The sequence below is a fragment of the Mytilus californianus genome, unplaced genomic scaffold (genome assembly GCF_021869535.1).
Source record: "Mytilus californianus isolate M0D057914Y unplaced genomic scaffold, xbMytCali1.0.p SCAF_10, whole genome shotgun sequence".
Taxonomy (NCBI): Eukaryota; Metazoa; Mollusca; class Bivalvia; order Mytilida; family Mytilidae; genus Mytilus; species Mytilus californianus.
Window position 1 is genome coordinate 26,461,583 of NW_026262582.1, and position 14,001 is coordinate 26,475,583.

General features: G+C 31.6%; 1 protein-coding gene across 2 annotated transcripts; it reads left to right on the forward strand.

Moving 5' to 3' along the window:
* Positions 1 to 204: 204 nt before the first annotated feature.
* Positions 205 to 12,490, forward strand: LOC127717859 (uncharacterized). Of its 2 annotated transcripts, XM_052223715.1 has the most exons (9): positions 205 to 293; positions 687 to 758; positions 2,264 to 2,524; positions 5,663 to 5,965; positions 6,994 to 7,323; positions 8,088 to 8,189; positions 9,221 to 9,248; positions 11,001 to 11,104; positions 11,876 to 12,490. In XM_052223715.1, the coding sequence occupies exons 2-9, from the start codon at positions 701 to 703 to the stop codon at positions 12,322 to 12,324; spliced, it is 1,635 nt and encodes a 544-aa protein (XP_052079675.1). In that variant the 5' UTR covers positions 205 to 293; positions 687 to 700; the 3' UTR covers positions 12,325 to 12,490. The 2 variants fall into 2 exon arrangements, with proteins under 2 accessions (XP_052079675.1, XP_052079676.1); XM_052223716.1 differs by lacking the exon at positions 2,264 to 2,524 and having other exon boundaries at positions 11,876 to 12,489.
* The last annotated feature ends 1,511 nt before the right edge of the window (positions 12,491 to 14,001 follow it).

A 14,001-nucleotide genomic window follows, 5' to 3' on the forward strand; every position in this document is an offset into this window, starting at 1 on the left:
CATTAATAATAAACGCATCATAGTTACCCGGCTTTTTATTTTAAACCAGACGCGCGATTGTCTACAGAGACTCAGCATTGACGCTCAAATCAATAAAGTGAAAAAGACCAAATTAGGAACGAAGTTGAAAAGACGTCACTTTATTTTTGAAAAAAAAAACAATAAAATCATTGTCACTAAAATACGAGTCCATTTCCTGAAAATATTATATATGAACTTCAAAGTAACACACTATACTTTTAGTTGCAGAATCAATTAATCAAATGTTATATCACTGAATACTCAAATCAGAGGTAATGTCTCAATTTTATTATTCAGAATATGCCAGAATTGGTATACATTTGTATTTTATAGTTAACTTATTTGCATATATTGAACATTTCAAAAGTGTATTTATTCGTAAGAAAATGTAAATGCAAAGGAATTTCTTTTAATTTTGTAGGTCGTAGTGTGTATATGTGGTGCATTTCTGACATGTATGTGTTAGGGACAAACTCAAACCGAAATGAAAAACGCCAGCTACACCAAAAAGAACAATCATTGAATTTTACAAAGAGCAAAAAGGCATAACAACGACAACATGGACAATATTAACACTATTATTCTAAAATATTATATTTGATGAGTAAATAGACTCCTCTAATCTTATTTACATTATTACAATCCTGTCTTTTTTTTTATTGTAGAACTATTTTTGGATATGAGTATTTTCTCTTTAGCATTTTGGATGAGGATTAATTTAGTGGTCTGTGTCATAGGTAATAGTTTTAATTTAGTACTACATATATGTAAAAACATAAAGTATGTACCTCATTAAACACAAAGGGCATCTAATACTAAGTACACAAAAATGAGCAACATTTGATTTTTCATCAATTGCTCTAGCGACAAAGGAAGTTTTCTTTTAGAAAGATGACTTACATTATTTATTATTGCTTGCAGATTAATGCACTTTATTGCTTACATTTTGTATTTTGTGTATTTTAACAAAGCATAATCTTATAAAGGCTTGTATGCCTAATTTAACAATACAGCCACGAAATATCTTCAATAACACAATTTTTCCTTAATCCACGAACATTAGTATTCAAGAAATTAATGAATCTTCGGTATAAAAGATTAAAACAAATATTTAAAAAGTAGTTTGATTGCATTTTCAAAATGTCCTGTATTACATTCGGTGTAACTTAAAATCATGAATTTAAAGCGTTGTTTCAGTTGTATAAATAGCATTTTAGAGACATATATAACGGAACAAATTTAACATTTTGCATGCAAATAAAGATTAAGTAACTGCCCATGAATATGGAAAAAAATATATATGTAACTTTCAGCCTTTTTGAAATAAAACAAATTCAATATCCGAAAATGTTTCACCGTTGTTGACATTTACATTGTTTTCCGAAATCCTACCCCACAATTTTTTTTGTATAATGCTATATATAAGAAATTCCGTTGGATTAATATACAATTTTTAGTTAAATCTTCATATTTGTATTGGGGTTTGATTAGTTGAATTATTTCAAAAGCGTGAAAAAAGGACCGAAAAGTCAAAAGTCATGTATTTATTGATTTTTTTGTCAACAAAATTATTTTTAAAGATATATGCATCAAAAACGAATTCGGTGACTTCTTTCAATTTTCTTATAAATTTACAAGTCAAAAACACATGATTTCAAAAGACTAGATTTTCAGAAAAAGAAATTTTAAGTAAATTAATTCAATATTTTTTCCGGTATGTATGTGCATCTTATACTTTGCACCTCGTTCTACATACTTTTTTGTTTGCTATATTTCTTAAAGTCAAACAATTCCCTAATAGTATTTTTGATATTCATCATGTTCATATAATTTTTATATGCTTTACTCGTATGCAAAATGTCATTAGAATTTGTGGCAAATTTATAACTGTTAATATAATCACCTTTTCAAAACATAAATGGTTACAAAAACGTATAAGTGATTTTCAAACATTTGTAAAAGAAATTTTAAAAACCGATTACTTCGCATTATTTTAGAAAGCACTGGTTTCTTGAACCCACTGATAATATAATCTAATTAATGGGAGAGCTGTTATTTGAAGAAGAAAAACACGTTTACATAAAAGACACAACGGAAAAGTATCTGATACTTAATTAGATACCAATCGTCTCCGAGCTCTTGATTTCTTTCTAAATCACCCTAAATTGCCCTTGCTTATCCATGTCATTCATGGTGTATGTTTGTATTTTTCATATATAAGTGTTTGAAAATAACTTTTCAGACAAACCGTCTATCAAAGTAAATGTCAAGGAAAATATAATTGTGGAAGGCGCAACAGTAGATCTCTATTGTGCCACAAGAAACAATAATACAACTACATCAATTTCATGGTATGCAGGAAATAAAAAGTTAATTTCAACAAGTGAATCTTCATTGAACTATAAGATGAGTAACGTCAGCCGATTTGACACTGGCAACTACACATGTTCTGTGCAGAACGAGATTGGAAACACATCTAGTGAGGTATCGCTCGTTATTTCATGTAAGACTTTCTTTAAATAGTATTTGATACACGTATTCTTGTCAACCCGGGGAGTGCCAAGACAGTAACAAGAATATAAAAAGAGAAGGTATTATAAGAACTTTTATTTAAAACATGGAACTTGAAAACGTCGTATTATTCCAGCATTCAAAACATTGTTAATGTTTTCTGGATATATTCTCATGTTGATATAATCCAGACACTTGAGTGAAGAACGGTTACCTTTGAGTTTACTGTGATATCATAAACTTATTGAAAGTGTTATACGACCTGAAAAGCCCATTCCACACGTAGTTTTCTGTCAACATATGTATATATATATGAACCAATAAATATAAGAAGATGTGGTATGAGTGCCAATGAGACAACTCTCCATCCAAGTCACAATTAGTAAAAAGTAAACCATTATAGGTCAAAGTACGGCCTTCAACACGGAGCCTTGGCTCACACCGAACAGCAAGCTATAAAGGGCCCCAAAAATGACTAGTGTAAAACCATTCAAACAGGAAAACCAACGCTCTAACCTATATAAAAAACGAGAAACAAGAAACACTTATAAACAACATCAACCACTGAACAACATGTTCCTGACTTAGGACAGGTGCAAACAATTGCAGCGGGTTTAAACGTTTAAACAGGCGCAAACATTCACAATAACCTGGAGTAGTGGTGTAAAATTACAATATAGAAAGACACACTATAAAATATCAATTGAAATGGCTTAACTCAATCAAAAACACATATTAATAAAAACAAGTAAACATACACTGAAAGAAAAAATTTGATCTATGACACAATATAAATACAATATTAATAAACTAGAGGCTCCCAAGAGCCTGTGTCCCTCACATGTATCTACTGTGGTTTTGGAAATCATGTAAAATAAGGTTAAAATCGTAATAAATAGTATTATAATGGCCTGATAATGATTGAGGCCAAGTTTGGTTTAATTTTACCCAGTAGTTAAGTTAAACATGTTAAAAGTATAAGATTTTTGAAAAAAATTACAAAAATTACCATTTTTTTTTTATAATTGCAGAAAATGACTTTAAAGGACAATAACTTCAATAAGATGTCAATTGAAGATTTTGGTCATATTGACTTATTTGTAGATCATTCTTTGCTTGATATCTGTTTACAGTATATCTCAATCTATAATGATATTCAAGATAATTAACAACAATTGCAAAATGATGCTGTCATGAAAGTCTCCCAAATTGAATACCCCTCCTCTCCAAATTTACTTCACCCATGGCCTGTATAATGCTTGAAATATCAGCAGAAATTATAAGGACCCCCTCCCCCCCTGAAAAAATTGCACACTACTATGGAAAAAAATCAAGTCATCCCATTGTAGTCTTATAAAAAAAAACTGAAGACTCCTTATCGTTATTCAAATTAGTTTTCAAGTTGTGACCATTTGAAATTGTTTTTTTACAATTTTCCTATAGACTTTTATAGTAAACTCTTATGTTCTATGTTTAGCCATGGCAGTCATGTTAGTTGGATGGCAGGGTCATCATATTCATTTTTCATCAAGACACACTATTGAAAATTGTGGCTAAGTTTAATTATATCTGGTCCAGTAGAGTAAGTGGAGAAGATTTTTGTAAAAGGTTACAAAAATTTACGAAAAATTGTTAAACATTGACTATAAAGGGCAATTACTCCTTCAGGGGTCAATTTATAATTATAGTTATTTGACTTACTAATTGATCTTACTTTGCTGAACATTATTGCTGTTTACAGTTTATCTCTATCTATAATGATATTCAAGATAATAACCAAAAACTGCATAATTTCCTTAAAACTATCAATTCATGGGCAGCAACCCATCAGCGGGTTGTCTGATTCGTCTGAAAATTTCAGGGCAGATAGATCTTAACCTGATGAACATTTTTAGTCATGTCAGATTTGCTTTGTATGCTTAAGTTTCAGAGATATAAGCCAAAAACTGCATTTTACCCCTATGTTTTATTTTTAGCCATGTCCACCAATTTGGTTTGCAGGCGGGGTCATCGGACACATTTGTATACTAGATACCCTAATGATGATTGTGGCCAGGTTTGGTTAATTTGTCACAGCAGTTTCAGAGGAGAAGATTTTTGAAAAAGATTATAAAAATTTACGAAAAATTGTAAAAATTGACTATAAAGAGCCATAAATCCTTTAGGTGTCAATTGACAATTTTGGTCACGTTGACTTATTTGTAGATCCTAATTTACTGAGCATTATTGCTGTTTACAGTTTATCTTTATCTATAATTGTATTAACTATAATAACCAAAAACTGCAAAATTTTCTTAAAATTACCAATTCAGGGGCAGCGACCCAACGACGGGTTGTGTGATTCGTCTGAAAATTTCAGGGCAAATAGATCTTAACCTGCCAAACAGTTTACCTGCCAGGTTTGCTCTAAATGCTTTAGTTTCAGATATATAAGCCAAAAACTGCATTTTACCCCTATGTTCTATTTTTAGCCATGTCGGTCATGATGGTTGGCAGACACTTTTTTAAACTAAATACCCTTATGGTGCTTGTGGTCAAGTTTGGTTTATTTGCCCCAGTAGTTTCAGAGGAGAAGATTTTTGTACAAGGTAACAGACGACGACGGACGATGACGGACGACGACGGACGACGGACGCCAAATGATGAAAAAAGCTGACTTGGCCCATTGGGCCAGGTGAGCTAAAAAGGGGGGAGATGTAAAACAATATCAGAAAAACAACTGTTACTATAACTATAAGTCTTGATGCAACAAAGATATTCTATACACATAACATTTTTTAGCATAAAAAACAGAGGCAAAATATACCAAATTGATATTCAAACACATAATTCGAAAAGGTACAGTTTATAACAAAACTATTTTTGTGATAATTCAAACATATTGATACAGTACTGTGATGTCTAACATACTTGGGTCTTATTACCATTTTAATGATTTCGTTTGGTAGATGTACAATATTTTTCAATTTTAAAAATCGGACAGGCAAAACAGCGGCCTGATCTAAACTTCATCTATTGTTCCTAAACGACATTTTTACGTTAATACTTTTGTTTAATTTCTTATTTTTTTCCCTAGAATACTGATCTTGTATCGTTCTATTTAATATTCATTTAAATTATTTTCGTATAGATCCTCCTGTTGTTAAAGTACGGAAGAGAAAATTATCGGAAGACAGTATGCTCAAGGAAATTCAGTGCATAGCCCACGGAAAACCCGATAGTTATAATTACTTTCCGTGGGAACATCGATCGCAATTTGACGAGCATATAAGATATTTAGGCGCGACAGATGATAGAAATCGCCAACTACCAGAAGTTAACGTATCAAACACATATCAAAATACCGGATTTTACATATGCAAGGTTTTAAACGGCATTCCTGATTATCACGGGAATTTTCTTCAACAAGAGAGGGTATATGTTGAATTTGAAGGTATGTATGATAATAATTTATGTTTCTCCTCAACAATATATTTCTGTTCAGAACTTTCAAAGCATACCTTTTATTGTCTGCATACACTTTTGACTGTGTTTGTTTACCTCGCAGATTAAACAAGAAAGCATCTACTTATATAATTTAAATCCCGTGGTAAGCAAAATAGCACGAAACACTACAAAATGGGTGAAACATGGAAAGGTCTTTTAGGATCAATCAATACGCTGTCGGTCCATTGTAAGAAAGGGATGTGAAAGAAATTTATCGTTTGGATTAAACATAAGTTTTTAAAGAATATGCATTTAATTATACAGGAATCATGTTGTTTTTTATTCTTTTTTTATTTTTGATGTTTGTTAAAACTGCAGTTTATTCAACAGTTATTTAGCCTTTGATATCACAGAAGGACTGCGATGACCGAGCGGTCTAAATAGTTTACTAGCCTAGCAACATGTTTCGAACTCAGGCCCCGCACGTGGCAGGTGTGTTCGATTCCAAACTTAATTGACTATTATTGCGAGTTTTTCTAGCGAATGTCGGTACTTCTATCGGGGAACTTAGGCTTTCTACATTAACAAAAACTGCCACGAAATAGTCTATCGTGCTGAAAATATAGTTAATAGTCAATTTTCAATCAGTTAATCAATTTCTCATACTAACCCACATAGGCTCTGGCGATTGCGAATCTCGAAATGTCACAATTCACCAATGTTATTGCAGAGTGCCAGCGTCAAAAAGCGAAAGTGTAACACAAACACTTTATGTGCTCACGTCGCTTGTTAACTAGCATACATTATCAAGACACGAGGTCAAAAGGTGGAAATAAAAAGTAAATAGACATCTGCTTAGCTACTTTACTAAGGTCGTATCTGAATATAGAGCTACTTCCAGTCGATATTGATGAATAGACACTGTATCATACTCAATTAGGAACGTTTGGATCGGTATTACTGTCTTATTGCTTCTCATGAATATGTACTCGTTTACATTATTTTTTTAATTTTTGTTACTTTCTTTTTTTACAGGGCCCCCTGTATTTGCTGCTAACAACAAACGATTTCAAAAAATAACCAAAGAATCAGCGATTAAACTAAAAGTAAATGTGTATAGTTCATCTCAGATCACATGTCACGACATTACTGAAGTCGGTAGTATATCATTAACAAAAAAAATAGGTGTGACAACACGTCACATACTTATCAAGGAAACTTTTCATGGTGCAATTGTTACTTTAAATGGCACAGAAATTGTTTTTGTTTTAAATGGACTGAATGCTGGTGGATTGCATTCGTTCAATGTCACGGTGTGCAACATCTATGGACAATGCAGTATTGTTTTAAAATCCGAATATTTTGGTAAGTTGTTCAACTAAACACACTTTCAAAGGAATAAATATAAGGACTCACGTTACTGTTTAATGCTCAATGGACACATTGTTATAATTATAAGAAAAACGAGTTATTTTAAATATTTGTGTTACTCAGTTCATATTTCATTGCAAAAATAAGATGAAGGGTGATTATTTCAGGTTTATATGTTATTAATGTTATTGTTGTAGTTGTTGTTGTCAGGTAATAAAGTAAGAAAGGCCACTTTATAAAGCTGTTACAACATTTCATGTTTTGATATATAATATTTCACAATTGTTACTTTTTACAGTAACAAGGAATTGCACATATAAGGGCTTTACCATCAAAAAGATTTCATTATCTCATACTTTACCTTTAAACATAGGTCGATATAATAAAAAAAAAACAACATTTGGACAATGCCAATTTATCTATTTAGTTTCCTCCGCATTAAAATTGTGTTTTTGAGAATACTTTATTTCAAGGTTTTACAAAAGTCTGCACACACACACCAATTGGAGTTTACAAATTTGTTGAACACTTAAACTCGTGGCTCACGTATACGCACAAACTCCACATTAATTCCACGAATAATAATGGATCCACGTTTAAATTAGCTAAAAGTAAACATCTCTGCTGCGATTGAATACAATTTCTTTCATTTAAAACTGAACTTTTGATTTCTTATAAATGCATGATAAAAAATGAAAAATTATCCCTATGGTTTTACTTGTTATAACTGTTTCAAAATTCTGAAAAATACATTTCAGTAAAATCATCAGAAGAAAAAGCATTGTCGTCCCGAAAAATCATCAACATAGTATTACTGGTAATTATTTTAGTCCTGGTGACTGGAGTTGGAGTATACGTTTGTAAGTACACAGTGTCTGTTTTAGTTTTTGTGATGATAAGTGTTTAAATGTGTGTACATACCATACAATATAACATTAAGAAAATTATGTCAATTCCATTGAAAGACGACGCATGTGAACAAAACATATTTTTGTTGTTTGCTTTAGGAAATTCAGGGACCTATTATTACTTATAGAACGCTTGAAATAAGATGCTTGTACTTATTTGTTTTACAAACGCATATATAGTGTATGTTGTGAGTACAACGTCCTTGAACGAAGTTTATCAATATTTATGTTTTTAAATTTTCATTTCCTAAATTTCAAAGTTTCTTTTTTAAAATTGAACAGCAATCGTTCTCGGCACGCTTTTAGAAAATGCGTCCCTTGTCATCTGAATAGGAACACGTTACTAGTAATACACATGTGTAAAATCGGAAATTTAACAGAAAAAAAAAGAATCAGTTTGAGTTCACTATTTCAGAAAGCAATAATTGATACATTAAAAAAATAGGGGCGAAAGATACCAGAAGGACATTCAAACGCATATGTCGAAAATAAACAGACAATGCCATGGCTTAAAAAGAAAAAGACCAATTGACAAACAATAGTACACAAAACACAACATAGAAAACTAAAGATGAGAAACACAAACCCCACCGAAAACTGGGGGTGATCTCAGGTGCTTCAGAAGGGTAAGCAGACACATATGGCACCCGTCGTATTGCTCGTGTCATTTCAAACCCGGTAATAAGTCTAATTTGGTAGGTCATATTCGGGTAAAGGAATACGGGATTGTAGTTACGACATTAGGAACATATCCGTTATCATCTGTGAAACGGATATTCCATAACGGTCAACAGTAAATGTGTGTCTTGGTACAATATTGTTTTCGAATCGTGTTGAAACGATTATTGTTGTTGATTATTGTGAAGGTTGTCAAATGATCTAGAACTTTTTGTATATTCATTTTTTTAATCTGAGTTTTTTTATGTTATAATTTATAAGAAGATGAAACAGGTGTACTTTTTATTTTAATGTTTAAATTTCAGTGTACACGAAATACAGGTACAGAAAAAAGTAAGTCTGCTATTGTCGTATGCACTATGATATTTCCAAGTGTATACTATTTATTAAAATCATAAACAAAATGATAAATTTCATTCAAGTACTATGTAGACCTGACAAAAGGACGAGGATTTGAAGGAGAAATAAAAACCCAATCATAGCCATACAAAAAAACGACAAAAACACAATAGAAAGACAAATATTCGTATACCAAACATTTGAAAGAAACCAAACAACTGAATAATATGCGTCAAAAAAAAACCCAAAAAATCTGATGTGATGTCATATGCTATGAGAGGGTATGCAGTCTCTGTTAAAAAAGCCAAGTAATCAAACATAAGTTTTTTTCATTGGTTTCAAATATCTTCTAGAACCCATGTTTTAGAAAATATACTGCTATTACAATCAGTTTGATTCAATTTTGTCAAAATGAGTACCAAATGTTTGATACAGTATCATCTAACAAGCGATTGGATTACATTTGTAACCTCATTTGATTCATATAAATGTCCCATATTTAATGTGCAATCAATAGGAGATAAACTGTACACGTACTACGCATGTTCAGTTTTTTAACAGCATAAAACCATAAAACATGGAAGCCCGTAAAGAGACTGATTCATTGGCGGAATTTAACCTATAAAAAAATGTTTTTGTTCGTATTCAGGTAGAACAATAGTTTTTTTTAAGGAAACACACAGAAGCAGAAGACCTTGATCATACTTTGAACGTGTTTGCCTACAAAGATATGTCTCAATGTTTTACTTTAAGTTACCTTTGAGTCCCAATGCCAATCGGTAATCTTAGAAGGCCTGAAGATCGTAAATAAGAAGATTTTCAGACCCAAATACACACGATATGTTGATACAACATAACTATTCCATGCATACTTTGATGTTTGTTATGGAATTTTTCTTTTGATATTCTTACTTTGCATGTCTTGAGTCAAATTGGTAGTTTTAGTGTTTTTAGATTCAAATTAACTGACATGAATACAGTAGCTTATACTGCTGTATTTCAAGAGTGTTGAATATGTATTGTAAGATGCACTTTGTAATATGACTGCCTATTTATTTAAACACCATAATAGTGTTTGTCTATAGGCTTAACTGAGAGAAATACTTTGAATGCGGCAAGGAAGAGACAAGAGATACAAATCATTAGCCGAAAGTACCATAGAAAAAAACCCACACCAATAAGAAAAACTGATTCAGCAACACAAACCCCACTAGTAGCAGTAGTGGTCTTGGGTGATTCAGACAGATAAGCAGATCATGTTCTTCTAGGGGCATCCATCGAGTTCCTCATTTCGAATTTTGATTTGTTTGTCTCAATTTGATTGTTTCTCAGTTTGTTCTTCTCATTAAAAATAATTCATTACCAATAAACAGACTCTAATGAAGACAGTGAAACTATAGAAATTCAGCGATTTAGGTAAATCGCAAACCATGAGATGGAGAAGGCTAGACCTCAATATAATTAACAACTTTTTTTTAGAGTTTATAGTTACTGAGGTGGTAAATGTGACCATAATGTTGACAGAGATAATTGTGTACTATTATATATAAATCTTTGAATTATCCTTTAATTTAAATGTATATCTAAACTAAGACAATACCTTTTAATGTTATTAGTAAACGATAGAAAATTAAGGACCACCCTCATTCAACGCGAACTATATGATAAAAAATACACTTTGACTTTGTGGCTTGTATTATGCATTTTTTGATACATGCAATAATTTTATCTATATATCCTAACAAGGGCGATGACGTCAATTAATATCCAAACGGCTGAACGGAATGTTGATGAAAGCTCACATTATGCAGAGATTATTGAAGGAGACAGCATACTGACCCAACCACAAGGTACATACTGTTATTGTGATTCCATGTCCGGGTTTAAAACAACCTTTATTTTTTTTTTTTTTTTTTTATTAGCTTTCAACGTTTATGTTATGTTTTGAGCTTCAGCAACACCGAAGAGACAGTTATTTTTGAAATGCGCATCTGGTGCAATAAGATTTAATTTTTTACCGTAAATGCTATTTTGTAACTGTAATACATATCCTTTGTTGATGATTTGCATGTACATGGAAACAAAGTGTTGAGTACGTGTATCCGAGAACCAATACATAAAATCGTCCTGGATATATGGCAGATGTATATACAGTATCTCAAGCTACGAACCCCCTAGGGTCTGTTAAAGTTGTAAATGATTTAGCAAACACAATAAAATAATCAACACCAAATTCTTCAGATGATTAAAAAAGTTAAGATACACGTGACCAACATTGATGAGATTTGGTGCAATAAAACAAAATAAATATTAAGCAAGCTTTTGTTAACGATCGCATCCCTCTTCTTATTAGATCTATAAAACGTACATAAAAGAACATACGATACAGGTAAGTTTAGAAAAATCATAATGACGGCATGATTATGATAAAAGACCTAAGAATTAGTTACAAAGAGCTGTTAGAAAATATGGACATACACATGCATGAGTGTGTTTCCTATTTCTTTATTTTTTTTTGCATTAGACCTTCCAAAATTACATTTATTAGCATTCGTCTGATAATATTCTTAATAAACATCATTTAATTTTGTTTAATAATTAAAAATGAGTTCCGATTTCAGGAAATAATACCCAGATTATTTCAGAAACCTATGGAATAGTTGCTGAAAATAGCAACACAACTGTTATGTCTGACAAACATTCTTCAGCATCATCTAACACTGACATTAATGCTTCAGAAGATTTGGATGATGGTTATGAAAAACCATACACGACATTGGTTGCAAATCATGAAGGAAAAGACGAACATGTTTATCGCAAGACCAAACAAAACTGGACCTATGAAAATTCAACTATCTTTAAAAATGCGACTTTTGAGCATTCCGTTGAGTTTTCATTGGATAAAACTAAAACAAATGTTTATGCGAATGAAGGTCAAGAAAGTGCAAACATGGATTATGGAGAAAACGACTCTAACATGTCTAAGAAAGCAGACGATGATTTCCAACGGTCAAACGTTTGTAAACAAAAGGAAACCATAGAATATATAAACTTGTCAATTAAACAATAAACCTTTAAATGACTATACAAATGCGTTGCACCTTAATACGAAACATTCTTACACTATTCTTATATTCTACAACTCTAAAGACAGTTTTGGTTGTGGAGTAGATTGAAATAAGTATCTTGTAGTACACAAACATAACAAATATAACTTTATAAATTATATGCGTTTGAAGCACTTTTCTGGATTAACATTCACCAGGAACGCTCAAGCCAAGCTCAAGCCAAGCCAAGCCAAGGATGTAAAAAAAAAACATTCCAACACTTGATTCTGGAGATTGATAAAACAGTAAAACTACTGACCTGATATAAAATTTTTGAAATTAAACACATTCTTGTTAATGTAACCCTTTCGTCGAGTTTTCCAATTGACCGAAAACCCGACGTGAAAATGACAATATCAATCCATTAAATCCCTGACATACAATTATTAATAATTGTCGTTAAAAACAATCATTTTATTATTTTATTGAGCCAAAATAATTTTGTAAGTCTGGAAATCAATCTTATTATTTTGCTTTATTTCATGACATTGTTCCTTGCTATACTTTACAGAACCACTGGTCATTTTTCGTCAATATCAATGAATATTTTACAATTGTGAAATGAACAAAGTTTAGAGCACCAACATGATTTATTTCCGTTATGAAACGCATTGTCAGCACTGTTGTGTTGACACGAATTATGGTCATCATTATAAATTTAAATAAAACTTTAAATTTTCGAAATACTAAGGCTTTTTTGCCTTAGGTATATATTAATTTAGCTGTATTTGGCAAAGCTGTTGGAATTGGGTGTCCTAAATTCTCTTCTACTTCGTACTTTATATGGCCTTTTAAATTTCTTAATTTTCGAACGTCACTGATCTTTTGTAGACGAAACGCGCGTCTGGCGTATAACATTTTAATCCGGGTATCTATGATGAGTTTATTGTCAAAAAACATTACATGTATGTTTCATGAGAGTCCGTTATTTTGATTTGCTGAAAACAATTGCAAGGCATTATAATGTCTCATAGTATTTCTGAATAAAATTCAACATTCATGACAACACGTGCTTCTCATGGCAACGTCACAAAAAATGCGTAGGAAAACAAACTGAATTGTTTCATATTTGTCATATCAGGGCCTTTTTATAGGTGACTATGCCGTATGGGCTTCGCTCATTGTTAAGGGTAGTACGGTGATCTATTATAGTTGTTAATTTTGTGTCATTTGGTCTCACGTGGAGGGTTTTCTCATTGACAATCACACCACATCTTATTTCTATTAATATTTTCTATAACTCGTTATTTCGTGAATATAGCATTCGTTGTGCTTTTCAATTTAATAAGGTTGTGAAAGCGTTAATCATGCACATATTTCTAGTATGTAGTGCTTTCGCACTTTATACAAAATATGTTTCTGTCAACGATTTTGCACAACAAAAACTTAAAAAAAGGAGAATGCAATTCTTAAATAAATTCACATCGTTAAGATAATAAAGTTATGAGATATTGCAGCGACTTGTCCAGGCAAAACCATTAAGTGCTTCATATCTATCTGGCACGATTTTTTAAAACCGGAAAGAATTGAGAAGACAATAGTTGTGAATAATAAATAATTCAAGTGTATCCGATCAATTTAACAATTGGAACATTGTATTTGAAGAGCGAGTTTCGTTGTGAAAGTTCCCAGGAAGTTTT